Source organism: Nomascus leucogenys, chromosome 9, assembly GCF_006542625.1.
Source record: "Nomascus leucogenys isolate Asia chromosome 9, Asia_NLE_v1, whole genome shotgun sequence".
NCBI classification, from domain to species: Eukaryota; Metazoa; Chordata; class Mammalia; order Primates; family Hylobatidae; genus Nomascus; species Nomascus leucogenys.
In genome coordinates, this window is record NC_044389.1 from 14,180,329 (window position 1) to 14,205,007 (window position 24,679).

A 24,679-nucleotide genomic window follows, 5' to 3' on the forward strand; every position below is an offset into this window, starting at 1 on the left:
TCCTCAAGTGTCCTCCTCCACCTTGTAACTGACATGACAAATACATGTCTTTCTCTTTCCAGCCCAAAAATCTCTGGATACTTCTCTTTCCTTCTCCTGTCTACTGCCTCCTGGCCAGAGTCCAGGATTGAAGACTCTTGGGTAGGGTCAGAAGGTTCATCCAGAGCCAGAGTTCTTACCTGAAGCTCAAGTGCAAGCCATGGTTGGGTGTCATTTTTACAGGCTGATTGGTGGTACCTATAATATAGGGACTGTAGGGAGAAAGGGGAAAAAGATTCACTTAGACTTGCCTTCACACTTGCTTTCTGCCACATGCACACAACTCATAGGTTGTCCTGGACTGGGTTCTCCCTCCTCCCACTTTGATGAATTTTGTCTTGACCCCAGCTTACTTACCATTTATGATACTTGCAGGTGAGGGCCCCATTGACCAACTCACTGATGGAGCCTGCTTCACTCAGGTCATCCAATAGGATCACCAGGGGCACATCCCCAATTCCTGTTTCCCGGTCTATCTGGTTGGCTAGGTTGGAAAGATACAGTTGCAGATCCTGGAATAAAAGAAGACTGTGGGTCAACACTTGGGAATAAACAGCTGGATCAGCCTTGGAAATCAGGATTTTGAAGAAGTTTTACTAGATCTAGATTCCCCTGGGGCCTTTAGTTCCTTGAAATTTGATTATAGCAGATTACCACAGAGTGATAAGCAGTGGTTCCAAAGGCCCTAAAGCAACGCCCTTAAGCAGCAGCCCCTAAATTCCCCAAAGGTGGGGAACATATGCTATTTCCTAGATGGATTTTCACTGGTACCATGGACTACTATTAATGGGCATGCCTCCCTGAGCTGGGAAGAGCAAAGATCTGAACCAACTCCATAGTATTAGGGTGTGCTCAAGAGACATCAGGTTTTGGCAGGGGAGGGTGCAATATGTACCATTTAATTCTGAGTGCTTCTTCCCAGATAGCCCAAGGTCAGAGAGTAATACTGAAAAGAAAAGAAGAAGGAAGAGAACAAAAGAGAAAGGATGGGATTGACAGGGTTGGCAGAGAGTGGGGTAGAAATGAGGAGAATGCAGTTTCATCAATGACCAACTGAGGAGGAAGGTGCACAAAGCAAGGAAAAGTGTGGAGAGGAAAGCCTTTCTCCACAAAGGCAAGGGAAAGTGTGGAGAAACAAGTTAAAGGCAAGAGGCTGGAAAGAAATTGTGGGGAGGGAAAGGAGAAGACTGGAAAAGGGGATAGATAGAGAGGGAAGGAAATGAACACAGAAGAGGAGAAGAAAGATGAAGGCAGAAGCGAGGAAAAGGGAACAATGAGGCAGGAAGGGGCTGAGGAAAGGTCTTAGGGAAGGCTGAGGCATGAACAAAGGCTGGCAGGGGTGTCGGGGGGCAGCCACCTTGCAAGACTGCTGGTGCATGTTGAAGGTGCTGACGATGCCCTCCGTGACCTCACGGCCAGAGCGCTCCACCAGGTATTCGGCCAAGCGATTGGTCAGGTAGGTCTTGCCTGTGCCACTGGGGCCCGAGAGGACGAGGCGCCGGTGCTTCAGCAGGAGGCTTATGTAGTGCTGCATCATCGGTTTGGGGATCAGCGTCTCAAACACCAGGCTGTCGACGCATTTCTCCTTCAGACCTGAACCCCCACCCCAGAAAGCACGAGTATTGACCAGGGTCTTGAGGATAGCAAGGGATCCTAAAGGGCTTTTCTTTCTTTATCTAGGAGCCCCCTGAAGAAACTCAGAGCCACTTGCCCCATGGTTCCATAAGAGTCCCTTAACCCCTAGCTTTGAAAACTTAGATCTTCTTTTTAGGGACATGCTCTGAGCTGGGGGTGAGGAGTGAAGTAAGAAGCCAAGGCTTAGCAAAAGTGTCCCTGGGAGTCTTACTCATCTTTTTATATCTCACATTACTTAAGCATCTTCATATTATACCTTCTCAGTGAGTTCTTGGTGAATGAATACATGATGGATTATTTGATGATCCTGTCCCTGCCTTCATGCCATACCACCTCACCCCAAGAGACAAAGACTGACCTTTGAGAGAGACTGATATGTTATTGACACCTCGACGGCAAGGAGGCATCTCGGGGGGCTCTGCATCCAACACTCGTTTCACGTGGCTGATGCTGTAGCCATGGATGGACTCAGTGCTTAGTCCCAGGGTAGAGGCTGGGTCCATTTTAGAAATATAGTCCTGACAGAAAAGACAGGCAGAAGAAGAAGAAAATATACAAACACAGGTGTAAAAGCCACAACAAAGAATGTCTGTCAGAGGAAACAGAAATAGATGGAGAAAGTGCAGAGCATATGCTTTTCCTAGGTAGCATTTCTCCATAAAGCCTCAAAGGTCCCCAGGATCCCAGTGCCTGGATGGTTTAATATCCTGTGAGAAGCCATGCATGGTGGTACATGCTTGTAATCCTAGCTACTCAGGAGGCTGTGACAGGAGAATTACTTAAGTCCAGGAGTTCAAGTCTGCAGTGAGCTGTGATCACACCACTGCCCTCCAGCCTGGGTGACAAGAGTGAGACCCCGTCTCTAAAAAAGTATATATATCCCACGAGAGGATGAGCAACCTTTTTGAGTACAGGTATCCCTTTACCTTGAACACTTGGAAAACAGCTTCATCCAGCATCTTCCAGTCAACTTTTCCACTGACCTTGCTACAGCCCAGGAAGAATTCCTGCTGCTTCAAGTCCTGTAAGGCCAAGGAAGGAAAATCTCTTGAGCTTCACTGCAGATGACTCCATGAACCAGGGTCCTAAAGGCCTTAGGAGTTGAGTTCTTTGGTTTTGGAGGTACCCAGGGCCCAGATTTTCCTGGATAAATGTAACAGTATTGGTCGTTCCCACCGTGGCTCTCCCTGAAGTTCCTTACCCCTTTGATGATGTGCTGTGGGGGCATCCTCACCACCACCCGGAGGGTCACTTCCTCCTTTGGACCACAAGTACTGATGCCATCCATGGGTGACAGGTCTGTGGGGATTGAAAAGAACCAACTGGTTTTAGGAGTACCCGCAGCCTTTCCTAAACTTTCCCATCATTATCCTTTCCAAATAACTCTATTTGCCACAGAGAAGGAATGGGGGTCCCAAACTCAAAAGTAGTTAAGGTTGAAGGACCACTACAACTCAGTGTCTTAGGACACTGGCATCTGCTTGGCTTCGGCATTGTTACCTCCCTGACCAGAGCAAGGGGAATGGTGTAACAGTGAAATAAGCCCTTTTCTTCCCTTCACCCTCATAGACTCTTCTCCCACAGAGGTACCTGTGTCTGCAAGACTGGGGCTGAAGGAATGGGTGAGTGCCAGGCCCAGGGAGCGGCGCGGGGAAGATATCGCAGATGATCCAGGGACCTGCCCTGGCGTGGAGCCTGATGAGGGGCCTGGGGCTACCTTCAGTCGGTCATTCTCTGCTTTCAGCAGGTCCACCTCCAACTGTGGCAAGAACAGACAGGGTAGGGTGGCAGATTGGACAGACAGCAAGCCTTAGTCTTCCCTTTCCTGCAGCTATCCACCCAGACACTGACCTGCATGTTGTGCATGGTCTCCCTAAGCTGATCCAGTTGGTGGGCAGAGTTGAGGGCCTCCAAGCGGATGTCTGTAAGCTTCATTTCCTTCTCCCACAGCTCAGAGCGCAGCTCCGATACCTCCTTCTTCTCTGGCTCCTCCTCCTCATTCGCATGGAACAGCCTAGTGTGGGGGGCTGGGTGAGCAGGGCCCCTGTAAGATAGCAAGAGTCAAGCCAGGCTACATGAAGAAGCACTAGAGTTACTAGAGAATGTTGAGAGGCATGGTTGGTGGTCTTGGCTCCTCCTGCCCATAGATACTCAATCAGTATGAGAAGAAAGGTCCATCTCTTGGTCTCATGCCCAGGGTGGGGTCAGTAGTAAGTCCTGCTTGTCTAAGGTCTAATGGCCTCCTGTCAACTCTAGCCCACAGCTTACACTGGTAACAGGCTGGGTGGCAGGGAGCCAGAGAGCACTTACTCGGTGACATCAGTGCCCACGGAGGATGAGGTGGAGGACTTGATGGAGGGTGAAGCAGTCTCCGTAGAACCATGCTGTAGTTTGGGGGATGAGGGGGCTGAGGAGTCGGGTGTAGCAATCTCCTCTATATCCGAGTATGAGGAAGCTGACTTGGGCCCCTTTTTTATACTGAACGCTTTGTTGAAGGAACTTCGAAGCTAGAAAAAAGCAGATCCAGGTAGAGAGACATCAGGACTCTACTACTGGGATGGGGGAGGACTGGATTGGGACTTCTGAGACAGAGAGAGCTGGAGGCAGGGGATTTACTTTAATTAAGCCACCCTGTATAACACTTCACTTGATTCATAGAATACGGACAGAAGAGTTGCCTAGAAATCAGGACCGTGGAGTCAGAGGTTGCAGTAAGCTGAGATTGAGCCACTGCACTCCAGCCTGGTAACAGAGTGAGACTCCATCTCGAAAGAAAGAAAGAAAGAAAGAAAGAAGAAAGAAAGAAAGAAAGAAAGAAAGAGAGAGAGAGAGAGAGAGAAAGGAAGGAAGGAAGGAAGGAAGGAAGGAAGGAAGGAAGGAAGGGAGGAAGGAAGGAAATAAATTAGGACCAAAAGAAAGAACAGAATCTTCTAGCTTGCTGATGTTATAGGCTATGGGAACTTCCTGGGTGTTCTCTTGCTCATAGGGGGAATTGTGCCCCTGATGGGGACAGAGAGAAGGTCCCAGAGGTCACATGATATACAGCTCAGTGATCCAATCCCACCTTCTGCAGCAGAACCATAACCGCTCAGTCTAGAACCTAGCTCACTGTGGGCCTCAGAGGCCACCCCATGATGCCTCTGACTAGGGCTCATCAGCCCAGAATCTGTTCATCTAGTCATCTATCAACCAGAAACTGACAATATGATTCTGTGGAGAACACGAGAAGGCAGTGGGCTCAAGCTTCTTTTAGTATTTCTTGTGCCCAGGACATCACAGAATGGTTAAAACAGCCAGACATAAGCATTTTCTATGATTTCCAATGTCCTAGAAGAACAACTATTTCCCAGCATTTCCTTAGAGTACTTGGGGCATTATAATCTGACCATAGCTTGTTTGATCTTGGTGTTGATGAGCTTGGGTGTTAGGGATGTGAGCTAGAGATGCAAACCAGGGTCCTGTCCCATACCCATCCACATGCATCCATACAGCATGCACACACCACACACCACACACACACATACACACACACACACAGGGACACAGATATGAAATGGCAGCAAGAGGCAGAGAGTAAAGGAGGGGTCAAAGGTTATAGGGGACAAAGGCAAACCAGATCTTTGGGACAGTGAGAAAAAAGAAGGAAAAATTTGAGGGTACACATTCTAAGTGTCTCTCCTGGAACACGGGAAGGCCATCAGGTGATGGATGGAGCTGGTGGGTGGTGCGTCTTGGGGTTTCCACCAGGCAAGACGTAAAGGAGGACCAACTTGGCTGTGGTGGAGACATGAATGAGTGAGTATGTATGCAGCTGGCTGGCTCCAGGTGACTTCTTATCACTGAGCAGTCAGGGCTCAAAAGTACCATAAAGCTCAGTTCTCTGTAGAGATGAAGAACCGAGCCCTGAAAAGGCCAGAGAGTTGACTTGCTTGAAATTGCATAATTGACATAAGACTTAGGACTAGAACTCGGGCTTCCTAATTTTCAATCCAGTGAAGTTTTCTCCATACCACTGCCTCACGGGATGCTGTGTGTGTGTGTGTGTGTGTGTGTGTGTGTAAAGAGATCCTATGACAAGCTGCCTGAAGCACATGCCCCTAAGATCAATAAGATCCTAAGTGAGAATATGTGTAGTTCAGTATTCCCAAAGCCAGAACTGTCCGGAGATGTTTGGTGTTATATGGCTAATGGTTCCATGGTTAAATGAGTTTAGGGAACAATGGATTAAGCAAAATGAAACAAGATTATTTGCTGGGGGATATCTCACAACTTTTTCTGTGCAGATGTAGAAAATGCAGTACTTAGGCTGGGTGCAGTGGCTCATGCCTGTAATTCCTGCACTTTGGGAGGCAGAGGTGGGTGAATCACCTGAGGTCAGGAGTTTGAGACCAGCCTGGCCAAGATGGTGAAACCCCGTCTCTACTAAAAATACAAAAATTAGCCGGACATGGTGGTATATGCCTGTAATCCCAGCTACTCGGGAGGCTGAGGCAGGGGAATTGCTTGAACCCAGGAGGCCGAGGTTGCAGTGAGCCAAGATCGCGCCACTGTATTCCAGCCTGGGTGACAGAGTAAGACTCTGCCTCAAAAAAAAAAAAGAGAGAGAGAGAGAAAATGCAGTACTTCTCAAATTTATTTGACAATGGTATCACTTTTTTCTTTTTTTGGAGACAGGGTCTCACTCTATCACCCAGGCTACAGTGCAGTGATGCAATCTTGGCTCACTCAACCTCCACCTCCCAGGCTCAAGCTGTCCTCCCACCTCAGCCCCCAAGCAGCTGGGACCACAGGCACGCATCACCACACCCAGCAAATTGTTGCATTTTTAGTAGAGGCGGGGTTTCACCATGTTGCCCAGGCTGATCTTGAACTCCTGAGCTCAAGTGATCCGCCCACCTCAGCCTCCCAAAGTTCTGGGATTACAGGCCTAAGCCATCGTGCCCAGTCAATGGTATCACATTTTAAGGAGCATCTTAATGGGCTGGCAATCAGTGGGACACACCTTGGGAAATGTTAATCTAAAAAATCAGATTTAAATAAGTATCAGGCTCTTCCTATGTGTGCTATACCCTACTCAGTCAGTGCTCTAGCTAAGCTGGCCTTCTCCATCTCCCTCTGCTTCTCTTCTGCACAGACAGTGTCTATGTAGAAAGCATCCCAACACATTCCTCTCTACCCATCACAATTCCATCTCAGTTTAACTTTTACCTCCTTTGAGAAGTCTTCCCTGCCTATTGTAATCACTGTCTCGTCATCTGTGAACTCCCTTAGCACTTACTGTCCGAATAAGCATTGTGGCACTGTTGGATTGCTATTAATTTTATATGTATAATTTTTTTGGTCTCCCCAGTAATACTGCAGGCTCCTTAATGACGAGATTATAGATTCCATTTTTCATATCCTTCACAACACTTAGCACAATGTTAGGGTACGGTTAGAGTGGACCTCAGGTATCTGGTTCATAACAGAAATTCTGGATGCATTTTCTGTTCGTCTTAGACTATACCCTCATCCCTGAAATGTCTTTGGGAACTCCATGGATGCTTAGACAGTTTTAGGCTTTGGGGTGACCTGAGTGTGCCCTCCTGGTCTCTATCCCTTACCTATCTCTGGTTCATCCTACTCTAGAGCTAAATCTTCAGGTTAGGCCCAGGCTGAACTGGCCTGTGGAAACTGTGGTCAAGATAACTTTCATCCAGTGACTCTCTTCCATGTTGGGTCTCTAGGTATTATGGAACCAAAAAGAAGAAGGTTCATTTTCTGGATAGGAGGAGCTCAATTTGACTGCTTTTAATAACAGGCCAATTTTGCAACAGGGGAAGATAGTAGGGAATATATTTGAATTTTGTTTGACTTTCCCATTTGGCCCCCAACCAGACCACTCCTCTGTCCTCACATGGGGCGGCTGTGGATGGACCATGCAGTGGAGTGAGTTAGGAACTCTGGGTGGTTGTTACAGTTAGTGTTATGAGTGGTCATTCATTTTTTTTTTTTTTTTTTAGGGGAAGGGAGTTGCTCTGGAAATAGGGAAGGTATGGCAAAGGGAAAGAGAAAATAAGGGGATAGGAACTGGGTCTCTTACCTCATAGACCTGGAAAAAAATAGGGATTTGGAGTCAGCATTTTGAAGGAAAAAAGAAAGAATCAACACTTAATCACTCATTTCACACAGCTGGTACCTGTCTGCATTATACAAAGGTCTGGGGGCGTGTCTTACTGAACAGGGGACAGAGGAGCAGGATATGTCCACTTGGGGATGCTATCTTACCACAGTCAGCAAGAGGGGCTGAGAGTGTATAGACCTGCCTGAAGAATTTCAGAAAGTCATACAAAGTCAGTTTAGGATTATGCAAGGGAAAAAAACCACACGCACAAAAATGACTTCTGGACCTACCAAAGGTAATAATAAAGAGTCCTTTGAAGTAATCTGGAAAGCTCCACAAAACATCTCCAAAAATTAAAGAAATGACCTCCAGGAGTCTAGAATGAACAGCTTTGTTCATACAATCTCTTCATAGTATAGAAGGGAGTGGGGGAGTAGGAGGGGACAGAACTGATGAGATGTTTCCTTCTGAGTATGTCCTTAGTACCCTTCTGTTGCCAAATACATCTTGGCCTAACCAGTATGGAGAGCCCAAAGAAAGCAGATGCATATAAAGGTCAGAGGGGTGGCCTTGGGGACACGTAGGGAATGATTGAGGGAAGGGAGAATTTGGGAGACCATGCTCTGAGCGGACATCACACTAGGGCTCAGTGTTAGACGGGACTACACCTTGGTTAATCCTGGAAGTATTCCATCCCTATGCTGAGGTGAAGACAGTCCACCACGGTTCTACCTACTTCCCCACCCCCCAAACCTTTACCTACCCAACTCTTTTTTTTCTTCTTTTTCGCATCAGCATCCTTGCTGCTGCCAATGCTGGAATGGCTAGTGATGCTGTTGAGGCTTGAGATGCTATCTGAGGAGTTTTGTCTCTTGATCCGAAGTTCTAGGGCCAAGTACAAGTGGGAAAAACATAGAACAGATTTAGAGAGGATGTGAGACTTCAGGCAAGTCTAGTGGCAGAAGATAAGAGAAAGGAGAACCAACCAACTCCTCAATCCACATTGTTCATTTTTTTGGATCATTCATTCAGCAAACATTTATTGAGTCCCAATCATGTTTCAGCATAGAAAAAGTGCAAAAGGTAAGAATTAAATAAGAAATGATTCCTTTTCTCAAGAACCAGAAGTTAGCATGGAGTCATGGACTCAGCTTGCATCAGTCTAAGGACTTAACTAAAGCCAGCCCTCTGCAGTTTTATGGAGACATCAACCTACCATTTTTCATGATTTTTCTAGCAATACTTAGCTATCTGGTGGTCCAAGGCCAATAACTAGCCATATACTAGCCAAATACATCACTAGGCATGTACCCTGCATTCCACCTGAAAGAGCTTCAGTTTTCTCAGCTGGTAGGTAGAAAATCTTCGCTTTCTGAGAAGGTTTGTGATGGCACAAAAAATAATCTACTTTTCTACAACAGGGGAGGAAGGGGTTAACAAAGGAGATGTTTGAGTACTGAAAGAATAGAAATTTTTCAGATGGGAACTTTGGAAAACGTATTTAGGGCTGAAGAAAAGGTACATGCAAAGGCACTGTCCAGGGAACTGGCTTTGCTTTGAGGAACTGTGGGTAGTCTGGAAGGGAAGCAGCAGAGGGCCCATGTGGGGGTACAGAAAAAAGTGAGGGTGGAGATTAGGCTCAGGCCAGATCAGAGACAGCCCTCAATGTCTCTTTTTCTTTTTCTTTTTTTTTTTTAGATGGAGTCTCGCTCTGTCATCCAGGCTGGAGTGCAGTGGCGTGATCTCGGCTCACTGCAACCTCTGCTTCCTGGGTTCAAGCAGTTCTCTGCCTCAGCCTCCCAAGTAGCTGGGATTACAGGCACCCGCCACCAGGCCCACTAACTTTTTTGTATTTTTAGTAGAGATGGGGTTTCACCATGTTGACCAGGCTGGTCTTGAACTCCTGACCTCATGATCCACCCGCCTCAGCCTCCCAAAGTGCTGGGATTACAGGCATGAGCCACCGTGCCCGGCCTCCTTTTTGTTTTGTTTTCTTTTTTTTTTTTTTTTAATGAGACAGGGTCTTGCTGTGTTGCCCAGGGTGGTCTTGAACTCCTGGGTTCAAGTGATCCTCTTGCCATGGCTTCCCAAAGTGCTGGGATTATAGGCATGAGCCAACACGCTCAGCCTCTCAATGTCTTTTTTTTTTTTTTTTGAGAAGGTGTTTCATTCTTCCTGCCCAGGCTAGAGTGCAGTGGCGTGATCTTGGCTCACTGCAACCTCCGCCTCCCGGGTTCAAGCGATTCTCCTGCCTCAGCTTCTCGAGTAGCTGAGATTACAGGCTCCTGCCACCACGCCCGGCTAATTTTTGTATTTTTAGTAGAGACAGGGTTTCGCCATGTTGGCCAGGCTGGTCTCGAACTCCTGACCTCAGGTGATCCACTTGCCTCGGCCTCCCAAAGTGCTGGGATTACAGGGGTGAGCCACCGTGCTTGGCACCCTCAATGTCTTTTAAATGAAATTTGCCTTTGTGCCATAGATAATGGAGAACAGAAATTCTGAAGCAAAGGCAAAATATTATCTGATTTTTAAAATCCTTTTTATTTTAAAATAATTATATATTCATAGGAAGTTGCAAAGAAATGCACAGGGAAGTCCTCTGCACATTTCACTCAACCTCCTCCAATGCACACATCTTGCCTAACTATGGTGCAATGTCAAAGATTTTTTAGGCTGGGCTCAGTGGCTCACAACTGTAACCCCAGCACTCAGGGAGGCCAAGGCAGGACGATCACTTAAGCCCAGGAGTTTGAGACCAGCCTGGGCAACACAGTGAGGCCCTCATCTCTATTTTAAAAAGTATTTTTAAAATAGAGCTTACTATGTTAATGAGAAAGATGAAATGTAGGGAAACTAAACTGGAGGAAGGGGAGTAGTAAAGTGGCTATTTGCAATTGTCCTCCTAGAAACAAAACCTGTTAGATGAAGGAGATGTGGGGAAGGTTTGGTTATTTTTCTCACTCTCACCATGACCAGAAATGGATTAAACTCTAATTTTCCCTTGATACTACAGGGAAATCCAGATCCTAGGATCTGATGCTGTAACTACAAAGCTCATAAGGCATTTGGAAAACCCTTTGTACAATGATTATCATACCCAGTTAATGATACTACGGAGTACTTCAGTTATTTTAAAAGGCGTGGGAAATTCTCAAGAGGATATGCTGAGGCTGGGTGTGGTGGCTCATGCCTGTAATCCCAGCACTTTGGGAGGCCAAGGCGGGAGGATGGCTGAGCCAGCAGTTCAAGACCAACCTGGACGACATAGTGAAACCCCATCTCTACAAATAATTACAAAATTAGCCAAGTGTGGTGGCACATGCCTGTGGTCTCAGCTACTTGGGTGGCTGAGGCAGGAGGATCGCTTGAACCCAGGAGGTGGAGGTTGTAGGGGGCTGAGATTGCATAACTACATTCCATCTCGGGCAACAGAATGAGAGCGAGACCCTGTCTAAAAAAAAAAAAAAGATACGCCAAGTTGAAGTAAAAAGAAGTCTTCATTTGTGTAAAAATGAATATATGTATCCATATATGTTTGTTTGTATATACATAGATATTTATTTCTGGAAAGATTAAAACTATTAGCAGTACTTACCTCTGGGGATTGGGATTTGAAGGGGTGACTCAGGGAGAGGGATTTTATATTTCACCATATACCCTTCTATATAGTTTATCTCAGTGGTTGGAAAACATTTACTGTAAAGGGCCAGATAGTAAATATTTTATGCTTTGTGGCCATAGGGTCTTGGTCACAACTCCTCAGTTCTGCTACTGTAGCATGAAAGCAGCCACAGACATTATGTAAATTAATGAGTGTGGCTGTGTTTCCAATAAAACTTTATTTACAAACAGAGTGGTGAGCCAGATTTGGCTGATGGGCCATGATTTGCCAACCCCTAATTTACATTCCCCCTCAGAACATGCATTGCTTTTATGATAAAAATTAGTTTAATTGAAACTAGTTAATTAAAAATAATATAAAGGGGCTGGGTGTGGTGGCCCATGCCTGTAATTCCAGCACTCTGGGAGGCCCAGGTGGGTGGATTGTTTGAGTCCAGGAGTTTGAGACTAGCCTGGGCAACATAGCTAAACCCTGTCTCTACCAAAAATACCAAAAGTTAGCTAGGCATGGTGGTGCGCACCTCTAATCACAGATACTCCGGAGGCTTAGGTGGGAAAATCACATGAGTCCCGAGGATCGAGACTGCAGTGAGCTGAGATAGCACCACTGTGCTCCAGCCTGGGCAACAGAGTGAGACCCCCTCTCAAAAAATAAAAATAAAAATAAAAAATAAAAAATAAAGGGTAGCAAAGTATGTGCATCTGTCTATCAGTTATTTGGAGGTTTCAATTAGTTGGGATATATCGGTTACATTTAAAAAATACACTATATAGTACTTTATTTATTTATTTTTTTTGAGACGAAGTTTCGCTCTTGTTGCCCAGGCTGGAGTGTAATGGCGCGATCTCGCCTCACTACAACCTCTGCCTCCCAGGTTCAAGCAATTCTCCTGCCGAGTAGCTGGGATTACAGGCATCTGCCATCATGACCAGCTAATTTTTGTATTTTTAGTAGAGACAGGGTTTCACCATGTTGACCAGGCTGGTCTTGAACTCCTGACCTCAGGTGATCCACCTGCCATGGCCTCCCAAAGTGCTGGGATTATAGGTGTGAGCCACCGCACCTGACCCTGTATAGTACTTTTAAGAGCAAATGATACGTTGCAGGATCAAGCAATCTTCAAAAAGTTAAGAAACCTCTTGTGCATTTTGAATTTTGTACCACGTACATTTATTATCTATTTATAAATAAAATAAAATAAAGATAGGCATTATTGGCTAAGCATTGATTCTTTGACTGTTCCTAGAAATCCTCCTTACCAAGTTGAGCCTGGATCAACATGAACTGAGGATAACACGAAAACTCATAGCAAAAAGCACAATTCATTCATTCAGCAAATATATGTTTGAAGAGCAGATTACACACAGAAAAACCCATATGCCCTCCACCTAATTCAACAATTGTTAATAGTTTGTTTTATTTGCTTTCTCTCTCTCTCTCTACACACACACACACACACACACACACACACACAGTTTCTTGAACAATTTGAAAATAAGTTATAGAGAACACATCTTTTGACACTAAAGACTTCAGAATATTCTTTCTTTTTTTCTTTTTTTGGAGATGGATGTACTTTCTAAGAATAAGAACATTCTCCCACAGTACTATTATCACACCTAAGAAAATGAACAGTGGCTGGACACGGTGGCTCATGCCTATAATCCCAACACTGGGAGGCCGAGGTGGGTGGATCACCTGAGGCCAGGAGTTCGAGACAGCCTGGCCAACATGGTGAGACCGCATCTCTACTAAAAATACAAAAATTAGCCAGGCATCATGGCACACACCTGTAGTCCCAGCTACTTGGGAGACTGAGGCAGGAGAATCACTTGAACCCGGGAGGCAGAGGTTACAGTGAGCCGAGATTGTACCACTGCACTCCAGTCTGGGCAACAGAGTGAGACTTCATCTCAAAAACAAAACGTCCTTGGCCTTCTGAACTGCTGGGATTATAGCGTGGGCCGCTGTGCCTGGCCTGGAGTAATTTCTGATCTTAACTGATATAATTGGATTACTCTGGGGGCAAGGAAAGCACTGGAAGAACGAACACAGCAAGACCAGTAAGGAAATTATTGAAATATTCTAGGAGAAGAATGATAAAAACCTGAGACAGGGTAGTGACAATACAGAAGAGGGATAGAATTAAGATCTATGTAGGAGTTAGAACTAACTGACTATACAGGGTGAAACAGTGAGGAATCAAAGATGATTCTCGTCTTAGAGGCTTGGGCAACCAGGCAAATAATAATACCTGAGATGCGCAAACTGCAGAAGGGAAAAGGTTGGCTTGTGTGTAAGTGGGGTGAAGGGGATGACTTTAATTTTGGGCATATTAAGTTAGAGATATCTCTATGAGGTCAACTAAGTGGAAACATCCAAACGTGGTTGGAGGTAAAGGTCTGGAACTCAGGAGACTGATATGGATAGAAATACAGATTAAGAAGAGATTGTAAAACCAATTGAGCTGATAAGTGAGCCCAGCAAGCCTGCAGGATATAAGATCAATGTGCAAAAAATCAATTGTATTTTTATACACTAGTAATCTATAACTCAAAAGAGAAATTAAGAAAACAATTCAGTTTAGAACAGCATAAAAACTAAGTTTAACAAAATAAGTGCAAGGTTCCTATGCTGAAAAACTGCGAAATATCACTGAAGTAAATGAAAGAATATTTAGATAAAGGCATGCCTGTTCATGGATTGGAAGACTTAACATTGTTAAGAGGCAATACTCTCTAAATTGATATACAGATTCAATGCAGTCCCTAGCAAAATTCAATCTGAGATTAACAAATGAATCCTAAAATTCACATGGAAATGCAAAGGACACAGAGTAGCCAAAACAACCTTGAAAAAGAACAAAGTTGGAGGACTCACACTTCCCAATTTCCAAACTTACTACATACCTACAGTAATCAAAACAATGTGGTACTGGCCAAGGATAGACATATAGAAGAATGGAATAGAACTGAAAGTCTAGAAAGAAACTCATATATGTATAGTCAATTGATTTCCTAGAGTGCCAAGACAATTCAGTGGGGGAAAAAAATAGTCTTTTCAGCAAATGATGCTGGAACAACTAGATATTCTCATGTAAAAGAATGAAGTTGGACTGCCTACCTCATACCATGTACAAAAATTTACTAAAAATGGAACAAAGACCTAAAACTAAAAAAAAATTTAGGAGAAATCCTAGGAGTAAGTCTTCATGACCCTGGATTAGGCAATAATTTCTTAGATACAGCACCTAAAGCACAAGCAGCCAAAGGAAAAAAATAGATAAATGATACCTCATGAAAATGGAAAACTTTTGTTCTTCAAAGAATATTTTCAAGAAAGCAAAACAGGAACCCATACAATGAGAGAAACTATTTTTCAAATCATATGTCTGATAAGGGTCTAATATTCAGAATTATTAAAAAACTCTTAAAGCTCAACAACAAAAGACAAATAACGTGATTTTAAAAATGGGCCGAGGATTTGAATAGACATTTCTGCATAAAGACATACAAATAGCAAATAAGCACATGAAAAGATGCTAGGTATTCTTAGCCATTAAGAATATGAAAATCAAAACCACAATGAGATACCACCTCATACCCACTAAGCTAGCTATTACAAAAAAAGAGGTCAGTAAGTGTTAGCAAGAATGTGGAGCTATAGGGCTGGGTGTGGTGGCTCATGCCTGTAATCCCAGCACTTTGGGACACCAAGGTGGGTGGGTCACTGCAGGTCAGGAGTTCGAGACCAGCCTGGCCAACATGGTGAAACCCCGTCTCTACTAAAAATGCAAAAAAAATAATTAGCTGGGTGTGGTGGTGGGCACCTGTAATCCCAGCTTCTCAGGAGGCTGAGGCAGGAGAATTACTTGAACCTGGGAGGCGGAGGTTGCAGTGAGCCAAGATTGCACCATCGCACTCCAGCCTGGCCAACAGAGTGAGACTCCATCTCAAAAAAACAAAAACAAAGAATGTGGAGATATTGGCACCCTCATATGCTGCTGATAGAAATGTAAAATGGTGCAGCTGCTCTGGAAAACGGCTTGCCAATTCCTCAAAAAGTCAAACATAGAGTTACCATATGACCCAGCAATTCCACTTCTAGGTATATACCCCAGAGAACAAAAAACGTATGTCCACACACAAACTTGTACATGAATGTTCATGGCAGCATTATTCATAATAGGCAAAAAGTGAAAACAACTCAATGCCTACCTATCAACTGATGAATGGCTAAACAAACTGTGGTATATCCACACAATGGAATATTATTCAGCCACAAAAAGGAATGATGTGTGGATACATGACACAACATGGATGAGTCTTGAAAACACTTTGCTAACATGGTGAAACCCCATCTCTACTAAAAATACAAAAATTAGCCAGGCATGGTGGCATGCGCCTGTAGTCCCAGCTACTCAGGAGGCTGAGGCAGGAGAATTGCTTGAACCTGGAAGGCAGAGGTTGTGATGAGCTGAGATCGCGCCACTGCACTCCAGCCTGGGCAACAGAGTGAGACTCCGACTCAAAAAAAAAAAAAGTAAAATAAGTACTAAAAATTGTAAGCTGGATTTTGGAAAAATGGGAGTCACTGGTGACTTTAGTGAAAGTGTTTTTGGTAGAATGATGGTGACAGAAGCATAATTATAGTGGGGTTAGGTGTGAAAGGGAGGTGGAAAGGTAGGATCGACTGGAGGAAGGAAAGAAATAAGATTATAGTCAGAACATAGATTGATACATCTTTCCCCTTTAAGATACAAGAGCCTTTGGCAGGTTTATAAGCAGAGAAGGAATGAATAGAGCATAAGAGATCAGAGAGGTAGAAAAGGGCATGTGTGGGGTAAAGGGGGGTTGTATGGTTGCTAAAGAGGGCATCCCAAAACATTAGATCAGTGGTCACTCTTGGCCAGAAGGGATGGATCCTTCCAACAAAATGGAGACAAATAAATAAGTATTGGATGAATATAAACGCATGGAGTGGGGAAGAGTCAAGGGAGTTCTCTCTTGAAAATGTTCATTTTCTTAACTAAGGAGGAGGCCAAAGCTATGTTCAGAGTAAGGCAAGTCAGTGGTGGAATGAGGAGCTTGAAAAAAGCAATGAAAGCTGGGAATTGCTGAAAGCGGAATAAAAAAGAAAACTGACTGTGCACAAGTAAGAGGACTGCCAAGGTATCTTGAAGACATGATTGGAGTTAGAGATCACAGATTTGGTGGCATCAGACTCCTGTCCATCTTGACTTCTGTAGCAAAGCTTGACTGGTTACTAAACATCCAGGCTAACTTGCCATTTCAGCACCATATAACCTATGTGAGCTTTGGTCGTTTCATTGGAAGAGTAGATTGCATCTCCCTTGGAGAACTAAAGTGAGGATCAAATAAGATTGTGTGTGTGTGTGTGTGTGTGTGTGTGGACACACAATACATTTGCATAAAAATGTAAAGGGCTATTTTAACGATGGTCTTTGATGGCTCTTTGGCCCTGACGTAAAGGTTAAGGAGAGGACCCCTGGGGCTTACAGGTCTCCTCTACTTGCCTTCATGCCCTAGGAAGCTGGGGTCATGCCCCTGGTACTCCTCACTGACCAGTCCAGACATCACACTGAAGGGTATCTAAAGGCCCTCACCTTCTAGAGATTTGATATAGGACCTGGAATACTATGGGCCCAGATAAAAATTTGTAATACTCTTCCTTTCCTGCTCCCTGTTCCCTCTCAATCTGTGGCTGGATGTCCTACCTTTGGGTGTGGTTTCTGAGGCATTAAGGGCTCCCTGAATGACTGCCTGGGCCTCAGAGTTCTTTTTCTTCAGAAAGTCTATGGTTTCTCGCAAATCCAGCAGCTCAGTGTCCTAAGAGAGAAATGAAAATAGTGTTGGCTGAGCACGGTGGCTCACACCTATAATCCCAGCACTTTGGGAGGCTGAGGTGGGCGGATCACCTGAGGTCAGGAGTTCAAGACCAGCCTGGCCACCTGGTCTCTACTAAAAATACAAAAATTAGCTGGGCGTGGTGGTGGGCACCTGTAATCCCAGCTACTTGAGAAGCTGAAGCAGAAGAATCGCTTGAACCCGGGAGGCAGAGTTTGCAGTGAGCCAAGATCGTGCCAGTGCACTCCAGCCTGGGTGACAAGAACAAAACTCCATCTCGAAAAAAAAAAAAAAAAAAAAAAAAAGAAAACAGCGTCATTAGCTGGGATTAGCAGGAGCCCTTATGCTATGCCAGGCAATGGGTGAGGCATTGGAATTCTATGAAACTTGATAGAGAAGGGCAGGGCATTGGGATAAGGAATATGCTCACACTGTATTGGGGGGCAGATTGAGAATCCAGGGTCACAGTGAGGTGGGGAGAAACTGCCATTCATGAGCAAGAAGAGGAGGTCAGCCTTGGCCTCTCTGTCCAGGAGAACCCCCTCGCCGCACCCACCCCTCCCTCCCTTTCCCAGGCCTCTCACCTTCTCCTCGGCCGTCTCTGCCAGGTGTCGCAGGCGGGATGTCATATTCACCAGGCTCTGCTCGAAAGCAGCCACCAGATTAGCCTGAAACAAATACAGAAAGAGATTGCTAAGTTGCATAAGGCTGGGGGAAAGGCAATAACTGACAATGGGAAATAGTTTTAACTGATTTCCTGTATCTCGGAGCTGACTAATGCCAACAAACCTCTTGGTGGTTAAAAAAATATTGATTTCCCTGAGCAGACAAAGGGGAAATCAAAGAAATTTTCTGGTGGGAACCAGCTTCTTGAATAATGAAGCCAGGTTGAGGGTAGGGCAGGTTTTTGGAGGCTCCTGGAGACTTGAGATCTAAAACCCATCATCTACCAGAGGTAGGACTGTCCCTCTGCTCTATGTGATATTTGGTGTGGCCAACTTGGTAGGCGGGCCATAGCCTCTGGGGTCGTTCCTATTATTTTGGTTTAACTCCTGCATTGTGGAATGGGCCGGCCCCAAGGGACCAAATAATCTCCTGGCAGAAACTATCTGGTGCATCTCTTCCTCCTCTGCTACTCCACTGCTTCACCCTTTCTTGCTTTGCAGCTGCTCCTTGTTCCGGGATCTCCAGGTTTGCAAGGCTGGAAGGAAACTGCAGGGGCATTCCACCGTTTGGCCACTAGGTGTCAGGTCTGTTTCATGAGGAGTGAAGGATACCAACGGGCTCTCTGGATAAGAGGCAGGCTAGTTCGGAAAGGTGCTGAGTGGAGGAGCTAAGGCCACTTGGTTTGGCATAGTTTGACCTCTAGCTGGCCAACTGGCTGCAAGATGTATAGGCAAGGTAAAGGGAATGAGGCCGGGGGCTAGAAAGGGCAGCACTTGGGGATGGAGAAATAGCCATCGTGAGACTATCTGAGCAAGTTGGTGACCCTGGCAAGAAGTGGGCATACTCTGGGCAGCTCCTTCATGCAGAGCTCCAGGTAATCCATGGCATTCTCATGGCTCCTGCTGGCTTACAGTTCTCCCTCCCTGTTGGGTCAACTCTCGTTTTCATCCACTGCCCCGCATGTCTGGAGCCTACTTCATAGGACCAGGGCTGGAGGCAATCCCTTTAGTCCAGTTAGGGCTTCCTCTTGCACTTTTACTATAAATCTGTCAAGGCCTGGGCTCTGAGGAGATTATAATATGTCACAACCTGAGCAGTTTCCTTTCACCCACTGTGCAGGGAACATCTGTCTTCTGGACCTCAGGTCTTCTCTGGTTTGCTTCTCTACATCCCTGCATGTCTGCTTGTAGACTCCTTGTAGTCCCTGGAAGACTACTCATGAGAGGCCCCGAGAACCCCTGTATGCTCTTCTGTGCTGCCTTTCCCCATCCAGGGGACCCCTTTTGCTCTGGCTGGGCTTTCTCCCCCGTCTCCCCTACACTTCCTCTCCCTACATTGACCCTTCCCCTAATCCCAACCCCAGACTAGGGTACCTGTAAGACCTCAGAGCTAAGCAGTGGTGCTGCAGAAAGGCTAGCATTTGAGAGGGGTAAAGTGGTCTGGGCCCCTCCATCCAGGGTGTGCCCTCAGCTTTAGTAGCTAGGAAGTTCCATGGAACATGACAAAAGTTTGGTTTGGAGTCACAGAATCCTGAAGAGAGCTGTGGAACCTTCCTAGAGTCCCAGCATCCCATCTCCTGCTTGAGGGCAGGGTTCTGACCCTCGGCAAAAATCTGCCTTTAAGATGCGGAACCCACCATGTCTGGGTGTTTAGTTTGTTCTCTCTTAGCCAAATGGAACTTCCTGTTCTAAGAAAAATCACCCTCTAAATTCAATTTCTTGGCCTCAGCCCAGCCTTGACAGCATGGTGGCTGACAGACTGCAGTGTAAATGAATCAGACATAATAATGTTCTCTGCCTCCCTGGCGCCTCTCCCCTCCAGCATCTCCCAGACATAAATTTCCTGGGGTGTGCAGGACGTGACCCAGGCCATTTGCTTTGGTGGGTGTGGCACAAGGGAGAGAAAAGATGGTTCTTGTTTATGTTACAATTCTTATGGGTCCCCCAAGAGTGGGAAAAAGGGCTTAACATGAGCTTCAAACAAACTGGTACAACTTAGGAATTGAGGGTTTGGAAAAAGAGAATCGAGAGAATAACTAGTGTGGTGAGGGAACTGCTGCTGAAATGTGTTGGAAACATTCAGAATCTTGGTGGATATTCTTCTACCTAATTCCGAGGGATAGACCCCAGGCCTGACAGCTGGGTTCACCAGAGAGGAAGGGCAGAGAGAAAACCAGAAACTACTGCGGAAATTGCAGACATGGTTACTTTTGTGCAGACACTTGGAAAGCTCCTGCAGATCCGGCTCAGCTGTTGTTTACAGCTTTGGGGGAAAATGGCTCTTATGTTCTCTGTTTGCAACTCAGTCACAGGGGAGAAACTACCACAGCCTGGTTAGAGGAGGTGGCTTCATTTCTGCCCATGTCACAGGGTAGAAAAACTAAGGCCTAAAGAAATAGACTCATTCTAAATGGAGGTATTGAGGGTAGAAACAAAGAACTCTAGCTCTCAACCTGAATTTCAGATTGTTTCTACCATCTGCCCAAGGAGACTACTCAAAAAAGGCAGTTGGGAATGAAGGAGTCAGACCAGAATGGGAGTTAGGTTTCTCAGTAGTGTCGTGGTCACCAGACAGAATTCTAATGACCAATTATGTGCCTGCACAGTTACGTGGCATGAACAAAGACATGAACACCCCCCAGGGCAGTGGAAAGGCTCTAAGAGCCCTATAATTATAATCCATAACTGCTTTTGTCCATGGCCAATGGCAAGGTTGTTTCTGCCTCCATGCAGAACCACTGATAATCAATCTTCTTCTCTTTCTCTAGGGAGCTCAGCCCATCAGACATGAACTCATCCATACCTATTAATTAGAATAGAAGCAAAATGGTTCTTCATAAAAGTTGAGGCTCAGAGAAGGGGAAGGGGAAGAACAATCCCCTAGTCTTCTATTGTAGAGCTGTGAAGAAGACCCATGCCCTTGAAGTCTCAGTCCAGGCGATACCTTACCAGGTAATTTTCCTCCCTTGGCTGAACTTGTCTAACTATAGTCAAAATAACGGCCTTGATCTTTCCGTACTTCATGGCACTCACATTGGCAGAAAGCTGAGACGTCAAGGTGGCCACTTTTTCCTGGGATGATTCCAGTTCCCTACGAAGCTTCCGGATTTGCTGTAAAAGGAAGAGAAATACAAACTACTGGCTGCAGAAGCTGTTTAAGATTTGGAAGGAAAACGGGGTGCAGTGATGTTAACAAGCAGAGACAAAGGCTTTGCACCCTACCTCAGATTGCATCCTCTCCTCAGCCTGAAGAAGGGAGCACAGAAGGAGAGAAAGAGAGAGAAAGGAAGTAGTTACTATGGAGGTGAAGAAGTCAGGTCCCAGTGGCAGGGTAGGAAATGTGCAGAAGCATGACTCAGAGGTGCAGAGAGGCTGAAACTCTTGTTTCCTGGCCCTGGCTCCTCACAGGACTCGGCTCAGATCTATACTAGGGTTTCAATAAAATATTTCTTTGGAGCTCATCTCCAGCAAACTTTGTCATTGCCAAAAAGGCTAGGAAATGAGACTTTGGTCGGTTTGAGAACTAACGGTTATTGCCAGCAACTTGGAGTAAAGAATTAGCAGCAAAACAAATCTACGAATCAAGAAATGCCTAATAGCCAAATGCTGTGGCTGATGCCCCACAATAAACACTCGGTCACTTCTAGGGTTCTGGAGCCCGGGTCCTAGAAATCTATTCATCTCACCTTGCCATAAATGCTTCCCATCCACCATGGCACAGAAAGGGCTTGCTAACATGGGGATTCTCCATTTTTCAAAGGAGGGGAACAAAAATCACCAGAGTTGCTCAGGAGCTGGTGGTAGGGCCAGAAAGAGCACTGAGGACCTGAGGCACCCAAGTGAGTGCTACGAGCTCTAGGTGCCTCCCCCACTCCCACCCCAATGGGTACAGTGAAGAGCCAGCAGTGCCCCCATCCCCCACCCAGTTACCCAACTCCAACGAGGTTCTAGGGAGCATTGGATGGTAGAGGAGAGGGGATGAGAGGGGAAGAGAAGTTAATGCTCTTACTGAGGAGTAGGTGGAGGAGGCACTGGAGGCCAGGGACAGCACTGAGCCGTGAACTGAAAGAGAAGGAGAACACAAAGAGTTAACAGTGGGTTCCAGGGACAAGGGGTTTTTGGAAGACCCCCTAAGGCAGGAGTTTGGATTATGATTCTGGAGGGCATCTGGAGCAAACAGAAAGAACAGAGTAGGGAACCCAACTGGTATCAAAACAGCCCAAAGCAAGGTCTTGAGTCGAGCTAGCCTCCTCTTTCAGCCTACATTCTCTGGCAGCCTGGGTATGGCAGTCCCTTGCTCAGCCTGCTCTGAGGGGCACAGGATTTCAGAGAAGGGAAAGGAGACTTTCATGGATAGTCATCATCTTATCTTCCCAGTCAGGAAAGCACTTTAGCCGCAGGAGAGGGGAGTTTCTCATCAGAGTTGCTCAGAACAAATATTGCAATTCTGCCCGTGCCTCCTCCTCTCATCACTGGGGGATGTGCTTAGGATCTTGGGGATCATTCAGATGAAAACAATATTTAAGTGAGGAATACTCATTCTGATTATTCAGTAGAACCTACGGTGAGAACTAAAGCATGTCTGCAGCAGATGCCTCCTGGAGTGACCATCTTGAAAATAATAATGGGAGAGCTAACCTGCCATAAGCCTGGTCTTCTAGCTCTGATCAGTACTAACACCCAGATCACCACCAACAGTCAGATGGCCCTCCCTGATGCTCATCTTTGGAACATATTTGAAAGAGAAATGAGATGCCTAATTATTTGTAAGGATTTATTAAGAGCTACTATTATGTCCTGTTTTCTTTTCATATATTTGAGAGACTGTGGGGAGGAAAGACTGTAGCTAGAATGAGGAGGAGAGAAGCTGTGGTTTTCAGAGCATCCTGAGGGGTGCCATTTAACCCTTCCATGCTCAGTTTCCCTCCCCCAGCCCCAGTGATGGATGCTCCATCCCAATGCCCCAGTGCTAGATGTGCCACCCAAGGTTTCTGGGCCCCCAGACCCTTCAAAGGGATGGGGAGAAAAAACTGAAATGGCCCAACTTGATGTTCTGTGAATCATATGTGTGTGTGGTGGTGGGAGTGGTGGGAGTGGAGGTGGTGGGTGAGGGGACCCAGCAGAGCTGGAATGAGCGTGAACCGCGCTGGCGTGAAGTCTCACCATCGTCCGTGGGGTCTCGGAAGGATCCTGACCGAATCATTCCCTTGGGTCTCTCGGCCAGGGACAGGGTGCTCCCCATTTGGGAGCCGCTGTACAGCTCGAAGGCCGCCTCGTGGGTGGGGATGCTGTTGGAGCGGGTGATTCTTGGCGTGGTGGCCGCAGTGGGACTCACTGGAAGGACAGAGGGAAGGGGGACAGGAGAGGGAGCAGGAGGGCAGGAAAAGAGGCAGGGTCATCAGCTCTCCGGGCCCTTGGGGGATGGAGCACCGGGAGCATGAGAGGCAAATGGGGAGAGGGCAGGAGAGGAAGGGGCAGGTGCAGTGGTGGGAGTGTGCAAGCAGCTGGTGGTTAGGAGCGGGGTCCCTCCTGGGGAGATCAAGCCCTAATGGAGAAGGACCCTGCTGTCTGGAATAAAGACCTTCCCTCAACCCTGCCTGCCTCAGAGTTGTTGCTTTTGAAGGTTAGGCTGGGGGCCTGGCAGCTTTTCTGAGACCTTCACATCACTCGGATGTGCTGATGAAAATGAGATGCTGTGGTTCTCTAAAACACAACTGCCAGCTCAGGAGGACTGAAAATTCAAACCAAGACCCAGATCTGAATGATGAAAAAGCACCAGCTAGAGAAGGGGGCTGGGCTACGGGATCCCATTGCCCTGGCATTGTGGAAGGGCGTGAGAATCTCCCCACAAAGTAGTGTCACTCTGAGTGACTGGGTTGGCTCTAAAGCATCAAGAAACATGGCCCTCTTTGCCTAGCATTGCCCCGGCTTGAAGGTCAGATGGACAGAGCAGGTGAAAGTGTCAGGTAAGGCTTGTGGAATGTGCTTTGAAGCTGGGTTCAGCTGAATCCTGTTAACCTGCAGATGCCTTACCCCTTTGCCCATTGCTGGGATTACAGCCTTTCAGGGTTTCATACCCACAAGGAGCTCCCTTGTCTATTCTTCTGCCTCCATACAGGCAGGTGGATGTCTAATCTGTCCATAAAGACCTGTGCAGAAGAAGATGGCACACCTCTCTGTTGACCTTTTCAAATTCCTAAGGTAATTATTGCTTAGCCCAGCCCCTCATTCTACAGCATAAATGCAATTCTTATTTGGTCTTCAATGGAGATAGAGAACAAGCTGGCCCCATCCTCCATTTAGTAGCCCTTCAGAGGGCAGATGATCCTGTCTGAAGAATGGTTCTTTTCCCTAGGCCAAGTGATCCCAATTCCTAGTCTTTCCTCAAATTCCCCACAGTCATTGCATGGGTGTGTTACAGGTCCTTGTCTTTTATTAACTGATTTCTTTTACTCAGCTGAAAGAAGAGATGGATTTAAAGAGATGCAGCAAGCAGATAACAGGCCTATCCCAGGCACTGTTCCTGAATGGGTTCCTAGTAGGCCAATCATGGCATACTGCTTCACAGCACTGGGGCTGGTGTGCTTCTGTGCTAGGCCAGACCCTCCACCTGATGCTTCCTCTCCTTCTTGTCTCCAAGTCACTTCCTTATTTCCTAGCTCTCCTTTCTCGCTAGGCTTTAGGAAGGGTGTGGCCAGGACACATCTTAGTCAGCCCTGCCTTCAGGGTTAGGATGGCCTGGGCTCAG

At 46.2% G+C, this 24,679-nt stretch overlaps 1 protein-coding gene across 6 annotated transcripts in view; it reads right to left on the reverse strand.

Moving 5' to 3' along the window:
- The window catches only part of NAV1 (neuron navigator 1), a 287,918-nt gene that overhangs the window by 15,083 nt on the left and 248,156 nt on the right, over positions 1-24,679 (reverse strand). For 2 of the 6 annotated variants that reach the window (XM_030818659.1, XM_030818656.1), the window contains 17 exons: positions 23,095-23,265; positions 21,941-21,993; positions 21,154-21,177; positions 20,965-21,042; positions 17,851-17,934; positions 17,137-17,248; positions 8,541-8,662; positions 7,757-7,765; positions 3,985-4,181; positions 3,526-3,718; positions 3,265-3,433; positions 2,876-2,973; positions 2,601-2,696; positions 2,033-2,192; positions 1,397-1,632; positions 397-551; positions 180-251 (listed from right to left, as the gene is read on the reverse strand). In XM_030818659.1, the coding sequence (XP_030674519.1) occupies positions 180-251; positions 397-551; positions 1,397-1,632; positions 2,033-2,192; positions 2,601-2,696; positions 2,876-2,973; positions 3,265-3,433; positions 3,526-3,718; positions 3,985-4,181; positions 7,757-7,765; positions 8,541-8,662; positions 17,137-17,248; positions 17,851-17,934; positions 20,965-21,042; positions 21,154-21,177; positions 21,941-21,993; positions 23,095-23,265 (2,029 nt within the window). The remainder of the gene's footprint in view (positions 1-179; positions 252-396; positions 552-1,396; positions 1,633-2,032; positions 2,193-2,600; positions 2,697-2,875; positions 2,974-3,264; positions 3,434-3,525; positions 3,719-3,984; positions 4,182-7,756; positions 7,766-8,540; positions 8,663-17,136; positions 17,249-17,850; positions 17,935-20,964; positions 21,043-21,153; positions 21,178-21,940; positions 21,994-23,094; positions 23,266-24,679) is intronic. The other 4 variants (XM_030818657.1, XM_030818660.1, XM_030818658.1 and 1 more) reach the window with 3 other exon arrangements.